The following is a 19,005-nucleotide window of genomic DNA, read 5'->3' on the forward strand; positions in this document are numbered from 1 at the left end:
GCCCCTGGCAACCACTTCTGAATGCTATTTTACAGTGAAAAGAAATGTTGACTTTGAGCTTGGTTTACAACCAGAAATAATAATTAGATGCTGGAGGGAGGAGCTGGGGGATAGAGGTAAATTCAGGACGGCTGTACTGAGAAGTGTGTGTGTGTGTGTGTGTGTGTGTGTGTGTGTGTGTGTGTGTGTGTTTGTGTGTCTTTAAAAGATTCCACCTCCCAGAGGTAAATTCAGGATGGCTGTACTGAGAAGTCTCTCTGTGCCTGGTGTGTGTGTGTGTGTGTGTGTGTGTGTGTGTGTGTGTGTGTGTGTGTCTTTAAAAGATTCCACCTCCCTGGTGTGTGTGTGTGTGTGTGTGTGTGTGTGTGTGTGTGTGTGTGTGTGTGTGTGTGTGTCTTTAAAAGATTCCACCTCCCAGCCCGCCTCTCCCAGTTTGTCACTAGGTTTTGCAGTCTCCTGGTTTCCGCTGGCCACCCGAGAAGCCAGCATGGACAATCTCCCTTATAGTTTCAGAAGCAGGCTTGTTGCCATGGAGGCCACATTCTGAGTTGAGGAGTGCAAAGGTAACCATTTGTTTTTAGTTTCAAAGATCTGCCTAGAAGATAGGCTGCTGCTTCTTCTGGAAGAAGAGGCTGATTAGTGCGATTCCTTCAAGGGTTCAGCCCAAAGGTCTTTCTTCTATTCCCTCACCCACTTATTAAAACTTGCCAAGAACCTCTGGAGGAAAATCTGCCAGATTCCATCATATCAGACAGATGGCTAATCCTGGAGGTGGTGCTGTTTGCAACGGGAATCTTCACAATCGCAGGAAACAGAAAGACAGCTCACAAAGTGGAAACTGCACCAAGAACGGGATAGTGAGAGAAGCCCAGGTAAGAGGCACCCCTCCTTGCTTCCTCTGAATTACCTGAATGTTGAAATATTTCTTTGCACTGCTGTTTGAAACAGTCCTAACCTAAAGTCTTTTTTATGAAGTATTTTATGTGTATTGACTCTGCTTCAGCTAATTTCAAGTGCATGGCTAGCAACAAGTTGAGGTGTGGGGAAAGGAAAGCATTTCTTTTCTATACAAGACAGAACACACATTAATTCTAGACCCATAAACTCCCCAAAATACAACCATACCTACTAGACATCTGTCTTTTCATGAGTGCTTTAGGGGGCAGAGTTGGGAAGGCACAAACTCTTCAGCCAAATTTCAGTCCATCAAGAAGTCACAACATGCTGCCTTTATCATGCTTCAGAAGAAAACAAAGAAGTGAAAGTAAATGGAGCTGAGATTATGTCGAACGCCCAGGTGGCATTTTTCCCTGGGATATGAGAAATACCTCTCTGGTTGAAAGGCGAATTCTTTTTTATATTCAGTGCCAGAGTCCTCCTCTCAGACTTGACATCACAGATATTTCTTTGCAAGGTAATTATTGCTACACGATGCACCCGGGAACCAAACAGACTTTGATTGTCCTATTTGAGGCTTTTTTTGGCCCCTGCTATGACTGAAAGTTTGATGGGGATGTAAAGGAGGAGGAGGAACTCAAGCAATGTCAGCTTATTCTGAGAGGAAGCCTGGGTCTGAGAGGTACCTGTAACAAGACATGATACCTGGGCCCATGGCTGGGAGAAGAGGCTCAGGGCTGAGCTCACTGGCCTCAGGAGCAAATTAGCATGGCCAAACAGGTAGCTTCACTGTTGGGAAACAAGAAGCTGGCAGGAACCCAAGCAGTCCTCCATCACTGGTCTAGCCCCTGAGAGCCAGCAGCTGCCCAGGGGAAAGGTCAGATCGTTATAAGATCACAGGACAGGAGGAGCTGGCTGGGGGCCACTCCACCACATAGTTGATTAAATTTGTGTGTCTAGATGGAAGAGGTGATGGTGCAGGGGGCCCTCTGGAGCCTGGGGTGTGTGTGAAAAGCCTGTGGTCCCATCTTAACAAAAGGCATTACTAACCTTAGAAGTAACTGCCAAAAACCTGAGGCCTGGCCTCTCCCAGCTGAATATACAAAACCTAGTGTAACAAGAAGAGAAATCACTTAGCTGCTATTGTTGTCATGAGGGCAATCATAACAATAGCCACCATCTGTTTTGCCACTAAGTGTCAAGCCAGAAGGCTACTATCTAAGATGCTCATTGGCCCTGAACTGTTGTCACATACCCTCTGGACCATTCTGACCCTGAGGGCTCTCATTTGGGCAGAAATGCACTCAAACATGTTCTTCTGTTTCATCACCTTGTTTTTGTAACCACCTTCTAATGGCTGAGGTTAGAAACTGAGCTGGATAGATACAGCCACTCCTAAGTAAGTATGAAACCCAGGATCCTACAGGTTCATTAATAATTACAGTCTTGTAAATATCCTTGGCCCTGGAGGCTCCCCTGAGAGCAGATCTTTCTCAAAGATGGTCCAGAACCTCCAGCCTCAGACAGATTTAGGTGCTACTAAGTTGAAATTGACTTCCACTAAGAGCCTCACTTATGCATCAAATAATATTTTCCAGAAAGAATAAACCATCCTGAGATCTTAGTGTGGTATGGCAGACAAGATCCTGTTTTCCCCTCCACTATGTGAATGAAGTTGTCTTTACTATCATTATCTTCACTTACTAGTTTTAGTACATTTTGCTTTGGGGATCTTTAACAAACTGGGTCTTAACCAAAAACCTTGCCAGTTAACAAAAGCAATCCATAAAGGGTTTCTGATATCCTCAGCCGGCTGTCTCCCCATTGTTTTCCTCCAGGCCTGAGGTCCTGTGAAGCAGCACCTAAAATTCCACCAGCTCCTCCTAAAACCCCTCTCCCTCTCTTCAGGCTTATTTACAATCCTAGAGCAACGCAGTTGTCTCTTTTGCATATTGTGGGACCCTGTGAGATTCTGAACAAAGAGTTCTCTGGTGTAAAGACAGTATGAAAATCACTATTAGTCTCTCAGGAAACTTCCTCCTCTTTGTTCCAGTGGTGCCTGGTCTCAACACCCCAGCTCTTTTAATAATGTATGTAACTAGTGAAACACTGTGTGGCATACTTAATTTGGTAGATCAACTATACTTCAATAATAAATAAATAAATAAATAAATAAATAAATAAATAAATAAATAAATAAATAAATAAATAAATAAATAAATAAATAAATAAATAAATAAATGAATGAATGAATAAATAAATAAATAAGGAAAAACAAAGTACAAAGAATAAAATAAAACAAAAAAATCCTAACACTGGGGTCAACTCACTATTCCAACCTCAAGGTTGGCAAGGGGGCGAGACTCTTTCCATTATGGCAATCTTCTAGAATTCCTTTCTGGATCTTTTCTGGAGCCTGACCTTATTGCCTGTTGTTTCCCCTTTTAACTGCACCTGACCTGAGAATGAACTGGAATTCATTTTCATCACTGATTATGTCTGTTCATTTGTTCCCTTCTAATCTGTCATGCTACCTCTTGCTTCTGATGGATGGATCCTCAGTCAGGAACAGAATGCTATTGTCATAGTGGATTCATTCTCTCTCCTCCTGAGTATATCCACATAACAGGTGGAAAGGCCCCTACTGTCTTAGTCCAAACTTGATACTTCCTGTAATTTCCTATTGATTTATTAAACACCATATAATTAATTGGAGATCATTACTCACATAATTGCTCTTTCACTCCCACTCATTATTTTTGACCTGGCCATATATTTTAATTGAGAAAGACTGTAGACCTTGTGTCTTCATTGCTTTTAATACTGCATTGCTTCTGAAGTATCTTTTTGGGATGGGGTCTGCATTTTATTCACTATATAGACAATATAGATGAAGGAGAACTTTTGAACTTTTCCCTAATCATTTTTTTCCCAGGAAACAAAAAATGTCCAAGAGTTAAAGTTACTCTAATTCAGTGAGTTCTTGACCCTAAATGTAGTAGCTTTTCAAAATCCACTGTACTGAGCCTTAAGAGGTTGTTCCTCATTCATTCATGCACCAATATTTATTAAGAATCTATTATCCTTGGGATACTTAAAGGTATATAAATGTAACAATTTGGCTATCAGGAGAAAGCTTATATTAAAATTAAACAATAATATTAGAGTTAAATAATAGTGCAAGGTCAAGAGCTGTCACAAAGCAGTTATGAATTGAAAACAAATGAGTGGTATGGATATTAAGTACCAGAAATTCAGAGAGGAGAAAAACATAACACATATCAATGCTGTGTTACGTGCCAGGATGGGGCTTAATGTAGGGGTCTCCTATGCCCTTAAAACATGAAGTGGTAGGATTATAACCAGTTTACAAATGAAGAAACCTAAGAGATAAAGGAACTTGTGCAGGATCACAACCAGCTTAGCCAGGATTTAAATCCAAATCCATGTTGCTCCCAAGCCAGTTCCCTTTCCAGTACATTCTAGGAAACCACAGGTTAGGCTGATCAGTGACGGCTTTGCAGAGCCAGTAGGACTCAGACTGGATATCGAGTGGCAGAGCAAATGGGGAGTTCATTCTTGGGGGTCAAATGATTTTTGAAAAGGGAGAGGAGGCCCAGAGATGACAGTAAGAGTTGCTAGGTGAAGGCATGGGAAGCACGGGTCATCAAGCATTCCAGAAAGGAGGGGAAGAAAGTGCAAAGGCTGTGGAGACATTTGAGAAGCTTCTCTCAATGTGGTGGGGCTTCAGCTCGGGGAGGGAGAGGGAGAGCTGTGGCTCAGCGGGTGCTCCCATAGATGCTACGTGAAGGGATAAGGTGGACACAGCTTGTCACGGAGATCCTTTCTCGTTCTAGAACCACTAACACTGAGCCTGCTATTCTCCCCAGTCTCCATGTCCTCTTGAGGCCCACAGTGTCCTGGTACATCTGCTTTTCTGTTACAGTGTATACTCCTGGAGAACAGGAGCCATGACTGACAGTTTACCTGTGCACAGTGGTAGCTGCCTGACAGGGTCTTGTAAATACTCATGTCTTTAGGGCTCCTTGGGGCTGCACACTGATGGAGGCAGAGGTCAGTGATCTCACCAATTACTAGGAGAATTCATAAATTGTAAGTTTTGGAGATCCCCTTCAACTGCTCTGAATTTTCATCTCTTTCTTCCCTTCTACAACCATTCTCTAGTACCTTTTATTTTTCAGTTCTCATTTCCTTAAAAAAAATCCCCAATGTAACAAGGCTTATCTTGTCACACTGATCTCCCTGAGAACTCTTATTTTTTCATGGGATCATTGTTTTAAAGCATTCCTGTATGTCAGGTGCTGCATTTATTCAGATGAAAATATTTTGTTTTTGCTTATAGACAAGTAAATAAGTAATTACAGTATTTAACAGTAAGTTCTACAATAGATGTTGCAGTTATCTATTGTTGTGTAACAATCACCCCAAAATTCAATAGCTTAAAACAACTATTGTTTTGTCCATGATTTCTATGGGCCAGGAATTTGGTCAGGGCTTGGTAGGGATGACTTGTCTGTGGGCTGTACGGTGTTTGATGAGTATCCAAGATGGACCCACTCACATTTCTGAGACTTTGGTGCTGGCTGTTGACTGTGATAACCTGTGTTGCTTTCACAAAGACATCCTTTCCATCTGCTCTCTCATTATCTGCAAAGTAGCCCAAGCCTCTTTCCATGAAGGCTGGCTTCCAAGAGAGTGAAAATGGAAACTGCCAGTCTTCCTAAAGATTATGTTCATTTATGCCACATTCTATTGTCAAAACCGGTCACAAGACCAGCTCAGATGTACAGGGAAGGGAAATAAATTCTGTTTCATAACGGGATGAGCAGTCCAAAAATTGGAGTGGTTTCGTACTAACAAACACACAGATAAATATTATGTTTAATTGTTAAAATTAATCCACAGTAGTTCTAGAATATATAAATAAATAAGCAATTGGGAACTCTATTTTACCAGTATTCTTTAGATTGGCAAATTTATGGGCAACGTTTCATAACTTCTAGAAACTGATTCTTCTTCATAGTCTAATCTTCAATAACTACAATATATGCTTAATAAAAGACCCAAGTGTTTCTTTAGTTTCTCTGTAATAAGAAGAAAAAAGTAGATAGACTTGTTTAGTAAGTAATGTTTCAATATTTTATCTTTTGGAAATGTTCTAAATCCCCAAGGAATTTAATTTAACTCACCACTTAGAAAAATTTTAAGGTTTGGATTTACCAAAAAGATTTGGAGAAACTATTTTTAGAGTTTACCTAAAAATGTTTTATCTTATTTATACCTATTCAATTTACTTGTTCTTAATTATGTTTAGATTACCCACAAAAACTTTATTGAACATTAGACAAAGTCAGCTGTTTTTCTCAATAATTTTTGTAACAGAGGTAACATGAACTTATTCTTAGTAAATGGTACAGTAAAAGTATACTTAATATTGATAACTCTAAAGATGTGTCTGTTTTTATTAAGCTAACAAGCTTAAGCTAGCTTTTATCTACTGAAAATTATCCTACTGAAAATTATCCATGAACTTGAAAAACATTTGGGTTAATTTCTATTATATTTCTGAGATTTAGAAATGCTTAATTTATGTGCACTTATTTTAAACCAATTAAGTAGAGCTCTTCACAAACTAACTTTTGACTACAGAGCTACAAAGAAATTTTTTTAAATATCTTGTCAGTTTTCAGCTGAGACAAACATTAAATATTTTAGGCAGTACTGAGCAACACCCTCACATGACAGAGGGGTCTGTGAGGAAGGCCAAAGGATTCTACACTCCCAAGAACCAGAGCCACTCCCAAAGACAGTCAAATGAAAGAGCCAAAAACGTGTGTGTCCCAGTCAGGCAGAAAGCCAAGCCTAGTTCTTAGGATGTGAAACAAGATCAGCAAGAAGGTAACAGCTATCACTGGGAGAGAAAGGATCAATAACCAGTGGGTCAGGATTGAAAAGCAAGAGGCAATGTGAAATTTTCTTTTCCTTTCTTGACCGATCATCATGGAAAGAGATTTGGAAGAATCGATTCTGGTATGAATTTTTACCCTTTTGCTGGCATCTGCCAGTTTTTCCCCTCTATGGGCTATGGTATCTACCAGAGTTTCATCTTGGCTGTGTAAGGGAACGACATAATAGTTCACTTGAAAAATCCTTGTTTTGTTAATGCTGGGAGGAGCCCATATAGAGGTGTCTGCAAGGCCATTAATTTGATGGACTTCTGTTTACAGTTACGTAGTTTTTTTTAAAGTGGAGAAACAATTCAGACAGAGGATCCCCAAGTTGAATACTCCAAGGAGGATAGAGAGAAGCAGTGAGAGTTACAGCAGTCTTAATGTCTTTTGTTTGAGGCACCTCAAATATTTAATTTCTCATTAGCTTTTTGCAACAAAACTTTTAATGAAGCTATTCTGGAATTTTGAAGGCTGCTTTTAAGTGCACTTCTTAAATTATTTTATCTAATTGGAACATTATATGCACCAGCCATAGTTAGTCTAGACAGCATTTCCCTTGAGGCAGGAAGAACTATGGGAAGACGCTAGCTGCAACTGGAGTTTAACTCACATGTCTGCTCAGCCATCTTTGGCTGCAAATACGGTATAACTCACATTTCTGTCTGATCACAAGGCCCCCAACCTGATAGGCCAAGTTCTCAGGGCACTAAAGAACCCAATAAAATTTTGCCATTTTCTCTAGATAGTCACAGCTTCCAGAGCCATAGTTTTTAGTGCCAGAAGGTGGGACACTTGATTCTTTAGAATTTAAAGGATCGATCCCCTTAGCTAAAGCATTTATTTACACACAACAAGACAGACAACCATGTACACCACAACACACCAACTGTAACCCAAAGATGTCATGTGTGTTGTCCAAGAGAGGGCCACAAGCACCACCACCAGCACGGGCTAAACTGCAGACTCCAGTAAGTGCAGACTGGAACCGAGGAGCAGATTAAGCCAGAACCCCAGTAAATGGGGACGGTGGACTGGATTTAAAGAAAGGGAATTCAACATGGAATGGCAGACTAAACCAAGGGCTAAAAATTGGATTTCTGTTACAGCCTCCTGTCAGTCTAGACTGACTCATTAAACCTGGACTGGAAATACAATTAGATCAGAAAGTTGACACAAAAAGAGGAGAGTTCAACCAAAAGCAATTCACCCATGGCCCTCAGAAACACCGAGAAAGATGGTGAATGCAAAGCATTCATAGGGCACCATGCCGGTGTTTCTCATTGTCCATGAATGGAATAGGAGGTTCACTTTGGATCCAGTCACTGTGACCGATTCTGTCAAAAAACAAAATTCAACCAAGTAAATCTGAAAATCTATTTGGCTTCATTAAATGATGCATGAATCAGGCAGCACCCCATCAAACAAGTAGAGAGATGTTCTGAAGGGCTACAGAAAAGGAAAATCTTTAAAGGCAGGGCAAGGAAGTCATAAACAGGAAAAAGGATTATTTTAGGTGAGGTCACCTTCCTTTGGGGAATTGAGAGGGGATGTGTGACAAATTACCTCATTGGTACTGACCAGAAAATCCCTAACTGACTACATTTCCAGGGAGGTTCAAACTGCAATTGGTAAGGTATTAAGCCCCAGTTTGGTGACTTGGCCTAGCAGAAGTGATTCCATGCTGGGCCTGTGGTTTTCTTTTTAGAAATAGTAAGGATAATAAAAAACATTGTTGGTAGCAGCCAGGTCTTCTTATACAATTTGCCTCGTTTAATTCTCATAACAATACTGCCAAATGGATATTATTAGCCAAGCTTGTACAGATGAGGAAATTGAGGCTCTTCCCAAAGGTCATCCAGCTGGAAGAAAACAAACATAAACTCTATACCTTAGCTAAACTTCTTTTTAGTCCAACACACTGTTCCGGATCCCATGGTATTATCTGCTTTCCAGTAAAATAGACCTATAAACTCTTATTTTAAGAACTAAACAGAATGCTAAGTTGCCTAAGGTATCAATAACATTTAAGAAAAAAAGGGCTATGCTTTCATTGTGACTGCAAATTTTCAATATCATGTGCCAACGCTTAATACTTGTTGGCCTATGGTTTAAAAACCTTGGGAGAAAATAGTCAAGTATGGTAATCCCAAACATGTAGTGAGTCTTTCTAAATGCCAAGCATTCTAAGATTTGCATTCTTCTCACAATATTCTTGCAAAGTATACACTTTATCATCAGACACATTTTAGAGGTGAGGAAACAAATTTAGTAAGTTCCTAAAGAAAAGAGCAAATTTGAAAACCAGGTTTGTTCAGGTCTAGAACCTAAGTTCTTATTCCCCAGCCCACACTGCCTCTCTAAACACAAGATGTTTGCGGGAGTGGGATTCAAACCTGCTTCCACCAAGAAGGGGCAAACTGAAGTCAGCCTTAAAAGGGCAAAGTCGGTGTGAGTTACAGGTATTGTGGGTTGTTTAGCTTGCCTGCTTTATTATGATTAATGAAAATTTGTCATCACAAATGACCCCACACTGTCACTACCTGAGCTTTCCATATGCAACCTATCCACTCACAGACACACTGCATCAGTGCACTGGCCAACCCCCTCCCAGCCCCACCCCTACCATTCTTCACTTTAAACAACTCTAAATTTAAAGAAAACTGACCCCATGTGAATCTGATTCATATGGGCCCAGGCTAAGCCCCAGGTGGAGTTCTAGAGATAAGCTGACTTTCAGGAGCTGTCCTCAGGACGCACGGCCATCCTAAGCAGGCAGTTCTCTTGGTACAGTGTTTCCTGGTAATACCGATCTCTTAGATGTGTGATGTGGTGGATGAAGGATACTTGCAAAATCTTTGGTATATTTCTCATTGAGAAGTGGAATCTATCCCACTCTCCTTGAAGCTGGGCTGGACCTAATGACTTGCTTGGCCAATGAAATGTAACAGAAGAGGTAATGGAGGACTTCTGAGACTAAGTTAGAAGAAGCCTTGTAGCTTGAACCCAGTCCTCTTAGAACACTCATTCTTGGAGCCCAGTCACCATATTTGGAGGAAGCCCAAGCTGAACTGAGGAGAAGCCCAAGTAGAGATATCAGCATTAGAGAAAAGAGAAGAGGTGCGAGGACTGAGTCTTGGGTCACTGTTAGTTAAAGGTCAGGGAGATGAGAAGGAACCAGGAATAAAAACTGCAAAGGAACAGCTAGTGATATAGGAGTGTCAAAACCTAGAAGCCAAGAGAAGAACATGCTTAAAGGAGAAAGTAGTTACTTACGTCAAATGCTGACAGGCCAAATAAAATAAGAACTGAGAAGTCACCATGGATGAGAAAATTTAAAGGTTTAAGACTATCACTTATTGGGCATCATGTCAGGCATTGTACTGAACCCCCATATATCAGTAGAGGAGGAAGAGACAGCTGCAGGCTAACTTCAATAGATAATAGCTACCATTTACTGAGTATCTACTCTATATCCGACAGCTACTGGGAGCCTTATAAATACTATCTCATTTAATCCTCACCATTGCCTTGTGGAGTATGGATCAGAGACATGAAGCCACTTGCCTGATGTGGCACAGCTAGTAAGGGACAGAACTGAGACTCAAACACAGTTCTACCTAATGTTGAAGCCAGTGGTCTTCCTGCTATCATTCCTCCTTATGGAGTCCACTGGGGAATCCAAAGGGACTGGGGTGATAAAAAGCCACTAGAAAAGAAATACCTTTCTAAACTTTAGCTCAGTTTTATTCCAGATTTTGAGAGAGGATATAAAAGTAGTTTGATACTAAAAGAAATATGAATGTATTACAGAGTAAAATGCAAAATTCTAATGTAAAAATTTTAAATAAATGACTAACACATATGGGACTTGTTGCCTAAGTGGCTTTGGGTTATGTGTGGTTTTCTCTTTTTGGTAGATAAACTTGTGAATCTCTTACCTATCTTCTCTGAAGAGGTTGATTTGCCGGTTTTTCTGGTTGGGTTGTGAGAGCAGAGGTAACTTAATAAAGGCATTCCTGAGCTGAGATTCTTAACCTGGGCATCTGAGAAAGTCAGAGAATATATGAACTCTCTACATGGAAAATTTTGTGACTATGGACATAGTAATTTTTCTATAGAAAGTATCTATCAGCTTCTCAAAAGGATCCTTGATTTCCAAAAGGCTAACCTCACATGGCAGAGAAAAAACAGCCAGGTATAACTTCTAGTTACAAGGATTATTATGATTTGCACATAGCTTTTAGCTTGGTTGCTTGGGCAACTTTTGAAGGCCTGGTTATACCATATCAAGAGAATAAAGCTTTATTAATGCTTTGTCTAACAAAAGGTTTGTGTGTTACTTCCTATGAAGCCTGAGAGATGAGGTTTGGTCAGTAAAATACTGTCCAGTTTTATGACATTTTGACAAACACTTTGGGACCTAATATTCAAAATCAGGGTGTGGCTAAAATGAGATTTCTGTTCTCCAGGATTCTTACCTGGCCCTGGTTGACTAGCCCACTGCACACCTGTGGGCAGTTTGACTCTATATAAAGAGCTCCGCCCAGTGCTCTGGATGCGACACGGTGGCAGGGCTGCAAGGCTGCAGAAGAGCAGAGCAGAGGCTGGAGTGGTGGCAGCGCCAAGAACAGAGGCCCAGAGGGCAGCTATGCAGGATGACTATGCAGAGAGGCTCGGAGGACAGCTGTGTGGGATGACTGTGCAGAGAAGCCCAGAGGACGGCTGTGTGGACAGAGGGGCCCAGAGGCGGAGACCGGTTTGCTTCATGCAGACTGGCTCTGAGTGAATGGGATTCAAGTGACTGACCTGCCACCTAGAAATAAACCTAGGTATAACCCTTTCACCCCAAGAATGTTTTGATGTCAATTTCTTTGGTCACACTGAATCCATAGTGAACTTGCCCGGGGCTGAAACCCACTGGCAAGACACAGGGTTAGTCAGGGGAATCACTTACATATGGTTAGTCGTACTTGTTCCTCAAATTTGCACGTACCAGGATCAAGTGTCAAGACAACAAAACAGGAAAATAAAGATGTAACATTCATTTATTACTTTTTAAAAATACATAATAAGTCTAAATTAAGAGAAGCCAAATTCCCTGGACAATTCTTCCTGAGTGCATATGAGAAATTAGAACTCTGTTTATGACCTCTTATTTTCTTACCCTATATTTCTATAGTTCAGAGATTACAGCTTTCTGGCTGGTAGCTATGGTTCCTCAATATCCACACTATTTGAATTTCTAAAGATTATGCTAATAACTCGGGAGATTTTTCTCTCCACCACCCCTCCATCCATACCCAATTTGGATTTCCGGCTTCTTTTGAAAACCATAAGATCTGTTGACATGGGACCTGTTTTCCCTCATGGCTACAATGACCTCTATTCAGATATAGCCTTTCTGTAGTTTCACACCAGGCCCTGTCAGCCTTCTAGGCATTTACCATTCAGCCTCTGCTGTAATCAGATGATACTCATGTGCCAAAACTTCGAGTGAAACAGGGTTTGGGTGGCACTGTGATGGGTAAATTGTGGGAAGTAATTTTGAATACTTCTCTGAGCTATACCTACAGTGTCTTTTCCCAAATGTTTAACCTAAATTTCAAATTTGTTTCTAATACAGTGGCAATAGCTCCTTCTCACATGAATGTACAGGTTGGTATACTTTATAACCTCAGATAAACTATATTAACTCAGGCCCACTGAGACAAAGTTGAGAATACTTAGTAAAAAGAATAAATTAAGCATATTTAAAATTAAATGCAGTTGATTTCTTGCAAGTAATTAAGTTAAGCTCAATCTCCCTCTAGCACTGTTTCCAAAGAGAAGATTTTTTTCTAGGAAACTTCAACAAATAGATGAAATTAATTTGTAACTGACAGATATTAAGCATAATTAATTTAAAATGTGTATTCTTTTTAATTAATAAAACAACTGCCCCTAAACACACTCTCCTGAGCCATCTCTTCCTTCATAAATAATTCAATAAATCACAAGTTTCCTCAGGTTGGATAATTACATGTCAGATTTGGCAGCATTCAGATCTTCCATTAATGGCATTTGACTTCATTGTGTTTGGCTACACCAAGTACAATCTTAAGCAGAGAGTCCTTATGCCAAAACACAAAATATAAGTGTACAGCTTGGGAAAGACATCTTTGCTGAAGTCTGAAGGCTAATGGAGGATCAACACAAACTCTTCCCTCAAAATGTGAATTCCAACACTGACAGTGTATATGAAGCGAGTGGTTTTTCTAGGCATTTAAAAAAAAATGAAATAGCCACATGTTCACAAATCTATTGCTGCTTAACAAAAGCAACACCACAGTTAAAACAATCATTTATCTGCTCAGGAATCTGCGATTTGGGCACAGTTCAGGGGGACAACTAGTGTATACTCCATGCTTTCTGATTCCGGCTCATCATTGCGTGTGTGTGTGTGTTTATGACATATCTATGTCATTTCCAACTACCTACCTGACCTTTCTGCTTGGCTAACCCAAGGCATCTCCCAATGTTACATCTCCAAAACTGAGCGCCTGATCTTCCATTCCCAAGCCTGCTCTCCTTCTAGCCTCTTCCATCTCAATAAATAGCAACTCTGTCTTTGCCATGGCTCAAGCCAAAAACCTGGGTATCATTCATGACTTGTCTCTTTCATTTTACATTCAACCGGCCAGTAAATCCACAATCCTGCTTTCACAGTATATCCAGACTCTGACCACTCCTCACCTCCTGCACAGCAGGCCCCTGCTCTTCACCCCCATTACTGTTCAGCAGGATTGTTGCAGAAGCCTCACACCTCTTCTCCCTGTGTCCCAGTTCTCTACTCCTGCATAACCTACCATGCCAACACACAGGAGCATTCAGCAACAGTCATTTTATTGTGCTCATGGATTCTATTGGTCAGGAATTCAGACAGACACAGTGGAGTCAGTTCTTTCTTGTTCTATGATGTGTGGAGCCTCAGCTGGGATGACTCCATTGTCTGGGCCTGGAACAGGAGGATGCAGGGCATTGGGGAATGGGGAAGGTGCCTAGCAAGAAGAAAGGAGATGAATTATCGTTTAGTAGATACCTGTTGTGTACAGACTCTGTGCTAACTACAAGTAAAAACTCTCATTTCAACTTCTTTTGTTTGTTACTTAAATTACCCTTTGCTGTCCACATGCTTAGTTGTGTAAAAGATGGAAAAAGCGTCTCTTGCATGATACACTGGCTCACAGGCTTTTGTAGACCTCAAAGTGTATTTGACCTCTTGTTAATTAATTTACAAGTTTCTTTGTTGGAGAACTTGACTACTAGTCACTGCTCCTTTTAAGAACCACTAAAACAGTAGATTATTCTGTATGATATGCTTTTATATTAATATACAGATATTACATTTACTCTAAGCCTAGGATCAGGGAACATGCTTTAAGCAAGTGGAACTTTTGGAAGGAAATGAAAACAGAAATTAAATATTATTGATTCATCCTAGTGATTGCTGCTACCTCTTAGTAGAAGATGAAATATGCCTGGATTAGAGGGAAAATGATGAATACCTCAGAGAGTATAGGCCTGTCATCTGGTTTTAATAAAACTCTGCATTCTTAGGATTGAATGTCCAAGGAAAGCCAAAGCAATGTTTCCCACCATCTCTGTATGTGAGAAAAATTTTTAAATTACATTTAACAAACTTTTACATCACACTACATAAAAGAACTTCAAATATTAACACATTTGAACCTTAGAAACACCTTATGTGTTTGATACTGTTACTATCCCCATTTTTTAGCTGAGACAACTGATTGTAAGTGAATTTGCCTAAGATTAAATATCTAGTTAGTAGTTAAGGTCTGGCTTCAGGGTCTTTATTTTTTTTTTTACTAGAACAAATACTTTTTCCTCAAACATATGATTGTGAATAGTTATAAACTTACATAAAAATCAAAAGAGTTATACAGTAAATATTCATAAACCTACTACCTAGATTCTACAATCAACATTTTACTGTATTTGTTTTATCACATGTATCCACCCATCTCTCCAGGATCCTCCCTCCATCCATCAATTCGTATGTTTTATGCATTTCAAAGAAAGTTGTAGAATCAATACACTTCACCCCTAAACCCTTCCACATGCATATCATTAACTAGACTTCAATATTTGTTTATAGCTCATTTTTTCTTTCTTTTGAGGTAAAATTCAAATATAATGAGACACATAAATCTGAGGCATACTATTCAGTGAATTTTGAACTAAATATATGTCTTTTGATTATTCTTATTGAATAATCAAAATCATTAGTGAATTTTGACCTAAATATATGTCTTTTGATTATTTTTATTGGAAAGAATTTTATAATATAACTTTGACTGTGGAAAGATGTTATAAAACCATCCACACTGGAGAGTTTAACTCTCTGGAGGAAAGCACTGAGTAGTATGGAAATTGACATCTAACAGAATAACAAAGAGCTCAGCAGAAGGCTCTCTGACTAGAGAAAAACTCCCCTGTTGTATGCATGAAATTCTAAAGTTATTGAGAGCCAGTTTCCTTTTTCATCTTTAGTATAATCCAGCTAGGAAGAGGGGAACTTGGTTTGGAAGCTCTTACAATTCCCCTCTATCCCCTGTCTTCTTACACATGGTGGAATGAGGCTCAACAAAGCTAAGAGGCTACCTCCAAGGTCACGTCAATGTGAGATCCCTGGGTCCCTTGATACCCAGACTGCAGCCCTTGCTGGGAAGCTGCATTTTCTGGAAACCTCTCACCTTTCAAAGCAAACTACCAAGGGCCACAATATTTGATGACTCCAAGTGGTATCTGCTATCGCAAATTCTTTAGCCTCAATTTCAAAATTAATATTGCAAAACTGTGTTTGTCTCATGTAAGAAGTACAGGCATCTCCTTTCCTACTTACCAAAATGAGAGTTAGATGTAGACAACTTCCTTTACTGCATGTCTCAGAACACCATCAGAGATATCAATATTATTTAGAGTTAATGATTGCTACCTTGCATAAGGACCTACCATGTGTTTGAGCTTTTTGAAATATTATTGTTGATCCTCACAATAGGCTTTCATATTTCATATATAAGGATTCATGTTTCAAAGAGGTCAGTCACCCTCATGCTTATAAGCAGTGAAACCAGGATTTTCTGGCTCCCATATTATACAACCTGTTACCACACCCCATAGCCCTAAACCTGAATCATCACATGAGATTGGGAGTAGGGCTTCCTACTTCATTTTGGAAGTTCTGTGACCTTGAGCTAGTGACATAATCTCTCTGTACCTCAGTTTCCCCAGGGAAGGTGAGAATAATAGTAATGCCCACCCAATAAGGTTGTTGTAAGAAGTAAATATGATGGTGTATACAAAGACTTAGTACAGTGTCAAAGACCAGAAGAAATTCTCTATACATCTGAGCTGTTATCAATTTTGGCCCAGGAATCTGCCTTATTTTTATTGCTTGTCTTTCTTTGGTGAAGCAGTGCCAGGATGTGATGAGATGATGCATATTGGACTGTTCATTGTCACTGCCTTTAACACAGGGACAGAAATACTTGAGTAGAAGTCCAGCAAGTCTTCAAATACAAACAAACTGGATATTTGAGAATTATCATATGAAGACAGGAAGGTTACATGTAAAGGGGGTGCAGTTATGAAATCAGGATGACAGGAGCAGACCCTGTTGGCCCATGCCCATTTCCTTTCTGGGCTCTTACCATCGCCGTGTACACAGCCTTCTTTCCAAAGGGCAGCTCCCATGTCTTTGCCTGAGGACTTTCTCTGACCCCTGAAGCTTGTTCTGCCTTAGTGTGCATCAGGCCACAAGTACCAGAAAATCAACGTCCCCAGTGGCACTCTCAACCATTGACTGATAAGAGCAGGAGGATAAACACCCCCACTCCCTCACCCCTCAGTTGGTAATTCTGAGGCACGTTCTACGCTGTCTCCCAGAGTCTGTGCTGGAAGTGAGCCCCAGTTGCCCCCAGCAGTATATGGCTTGATAGCACACTCTTCATTGGTTTCCTGCCCTCTCCTGTCTCACCCCCTCTCCTCTACAAGTGTTTCCTAGGATTACCATCTAAATAAACAACTTGTATTTGAATCCTTTACTCAGCGTCTTTTCTGGAGAACCCAAAGTTAAGGCAATGATTTCTTAAAAACTTAAACCCATTCTTTGACCTTTTTAACTTCAGCATCAACTATACTGATCCTTATACCCAGAATCTCATTGGACCCTCATAACAACTCTGTGAAATAGACAGAATGACTGCTCTTGACCCACTTTATGGATGAAAAACCAAGGCTCAGAAAAATAATGAGACCAAATCCACATGGATAATAGGGACAGAGCTGGACAACAATCCCAGTTATTTGGACTCCCAAGTTCAAGGGTGTCTCCAAGGATTGGCTGAAGTAGACATTCATCCAGCACTTATTCAGTACACATAAAATGCTCCTTACAAAAACAGGTAGGAACTGAAAATAGCAGAGCCTCTATCCTTCAGTAGTTAAATTCAAAATAAGAAAAAAAAAGAGATATTTTGGTTATTATACTTAGAATAACCTTGGGGGTCTGTCTCATTAAATTTTAAAAAAATCCACAAGATTCTAAAAGCCTTGAAAAATGTTCTACCTTGGTTTTTCATAACCAGGCAGCAAAGTGATTTTACATGGCACATGGTATAGCACAACTTTCTGTGAATTTCTTTCTTTGAAAATCTTTGTCTTCACATCTTTATGTTACACAGCATATGCATTCCTTAGAACTGCCTTCTTCTGAGTCCTTGATAGCTTCAACTCCATTTGCAAATACATGGTACCATAAAACATGAGTCAATTCACTTCTTGGTTCCTTTGCTTAGCTTTCCTGAGGCAGCGATATTGGTGACATGGTAGGGGCTCTTGGGTTCTTGCAATGTGGCATGGTTCTCCATCACCTATTCTGATAGTTCTGAAGAAACGAGGATCCACATCTTCGCCAACACTGGAATAGTAGTGACAGAACTGATCTCAGATCTCAGAGAAGCATATTATCTCATTTTCCAGATCTTGTGACACATTTCTCAACAACTGAGACTCAAATAGGTTCCAGAACCTGCCCGAGATCTCAGAGTGCCCAATCCAGGGCAAGACCACCTCCATCCACTTTCAGTTTCTAGCACTACGCAACAACGCTTGTCACATCATAGAACCAAAAACACAAACCCCATAGTAGCCCTTGGCCCTACCACTTTTTGTCAACCCATACAAATTTGAGGGGACACCTGGGAAAATCCCACAGCTGATGTACTTCAGGTTTTGACTTGTTAGCTTATGGAAGAGGAGCTGGCATTTTCTCCAAGGGGCCATGCTTCCCATTGGTCAATTCAAGCAAGACCACTCAGTCAGGTGCCTATAGACTGAGAAACAATTTATTCTACATGGTGGCTGAGAAAAATGACTCAAAGAAGCTGAAATACACAGGTGGCATGCAATGTGGCATGGTTCTCCATCACCTATTGTTGTAAATATCAGTTTTCTTTTTTGAAATATAAATCTTTTTACTAATCAGATCACACATGCCTTGCATTCATCCATTACTTAAAGCTCAGAAACAGTGATGGATAAAAACATTATCTGGATCTCCTAAGCTGGTTGATTCACAAGTATAAGTAAAAACTAGTCACAGATAGCCTTGCTCTGGGAGAAGTTACTTTTGTTCTACTTTACATGCCACATTATATGAAAAAATAATTAGTTAATTATAGCTCTGACCATGGATATTATTAGATTTTTGGAAACAAAGAAATAATGTTAAATTCTTGGTAAATTGGTTGTTTAGAGACAGTATGCTTATTTTTCCAAGGAGCAAAAAGTTTTCATGGAAAATACAATGACATATACTGCTTTCCATGAAAACAATAAATTTCAGCCATGTTCAGCTGAGTATTATTGCTTCACAGACACAGTCTGTCTTTAAAGGCAAGCAAAAGATAAACTAGGTAATAAGTTCCTGGTTGTTTTAGACATCCATAAAATGTGTGTGGCTTTATAGAGTGAAAGGCAGAGAAAATGGGCAAAGAAGGAAGGAGAAGAGTTACGTGCAACCATGAGACAAACCCTAATTAACGTGCAGAGAAGAAACAGCAACTGGATTCTT

The 19,005-nt window shown here is 39.9% G+C and overlaps 1 protein-coding gene across 4 annotated transcripts in view; it reads left to right on the forward strand.

Moving 5' to 3' along the window:
- Positions 1-343: 343 nt before the first annotated feature.
- The window catches only part of SPTLC3 (serine palmitoyltransferase long chain base subunit 3), a 140,896-nt gene continuing 122,234 nt past the window's right edge, over positions 344-19,005 (forward strand). The window contains exons 1-2 of one of the 4 annotated variants that reach the window (XM_073236943.1): positions 814-872; positions 4,938-5,010. Coding sequence is in view for 2 of the 4 variants with exons in the window: in XM_073236942.1 (XP_073093043.1) it covers positions 756-872 (117 nt within the window). In the remaining 2 variants the exon portion in view is untranslated. Of the gene's footprint in view, positions 873-4,937; positions 5,011-19,005 lie in introns of all 4 variants that reach the window. The other 3 variants (XM_073236942.1, XM_037022511.2, XM_037022512.2) reach the window with 3 other exon arrangements.

The sequence above is a fragment of the Manis javanica genome, chromosome 5 (assembly GCF_040802235.1).
Source record: "Manis javanica isolate MJ-LG chromosome 5, MJ_LKY, whole genome shotgun sequence".
NCBI classification, from domain to species: Eukaryota; Metazoa; Chordata; class Mammalia; order Pholidota; family Manidae; genus Manis; species Manis javanica.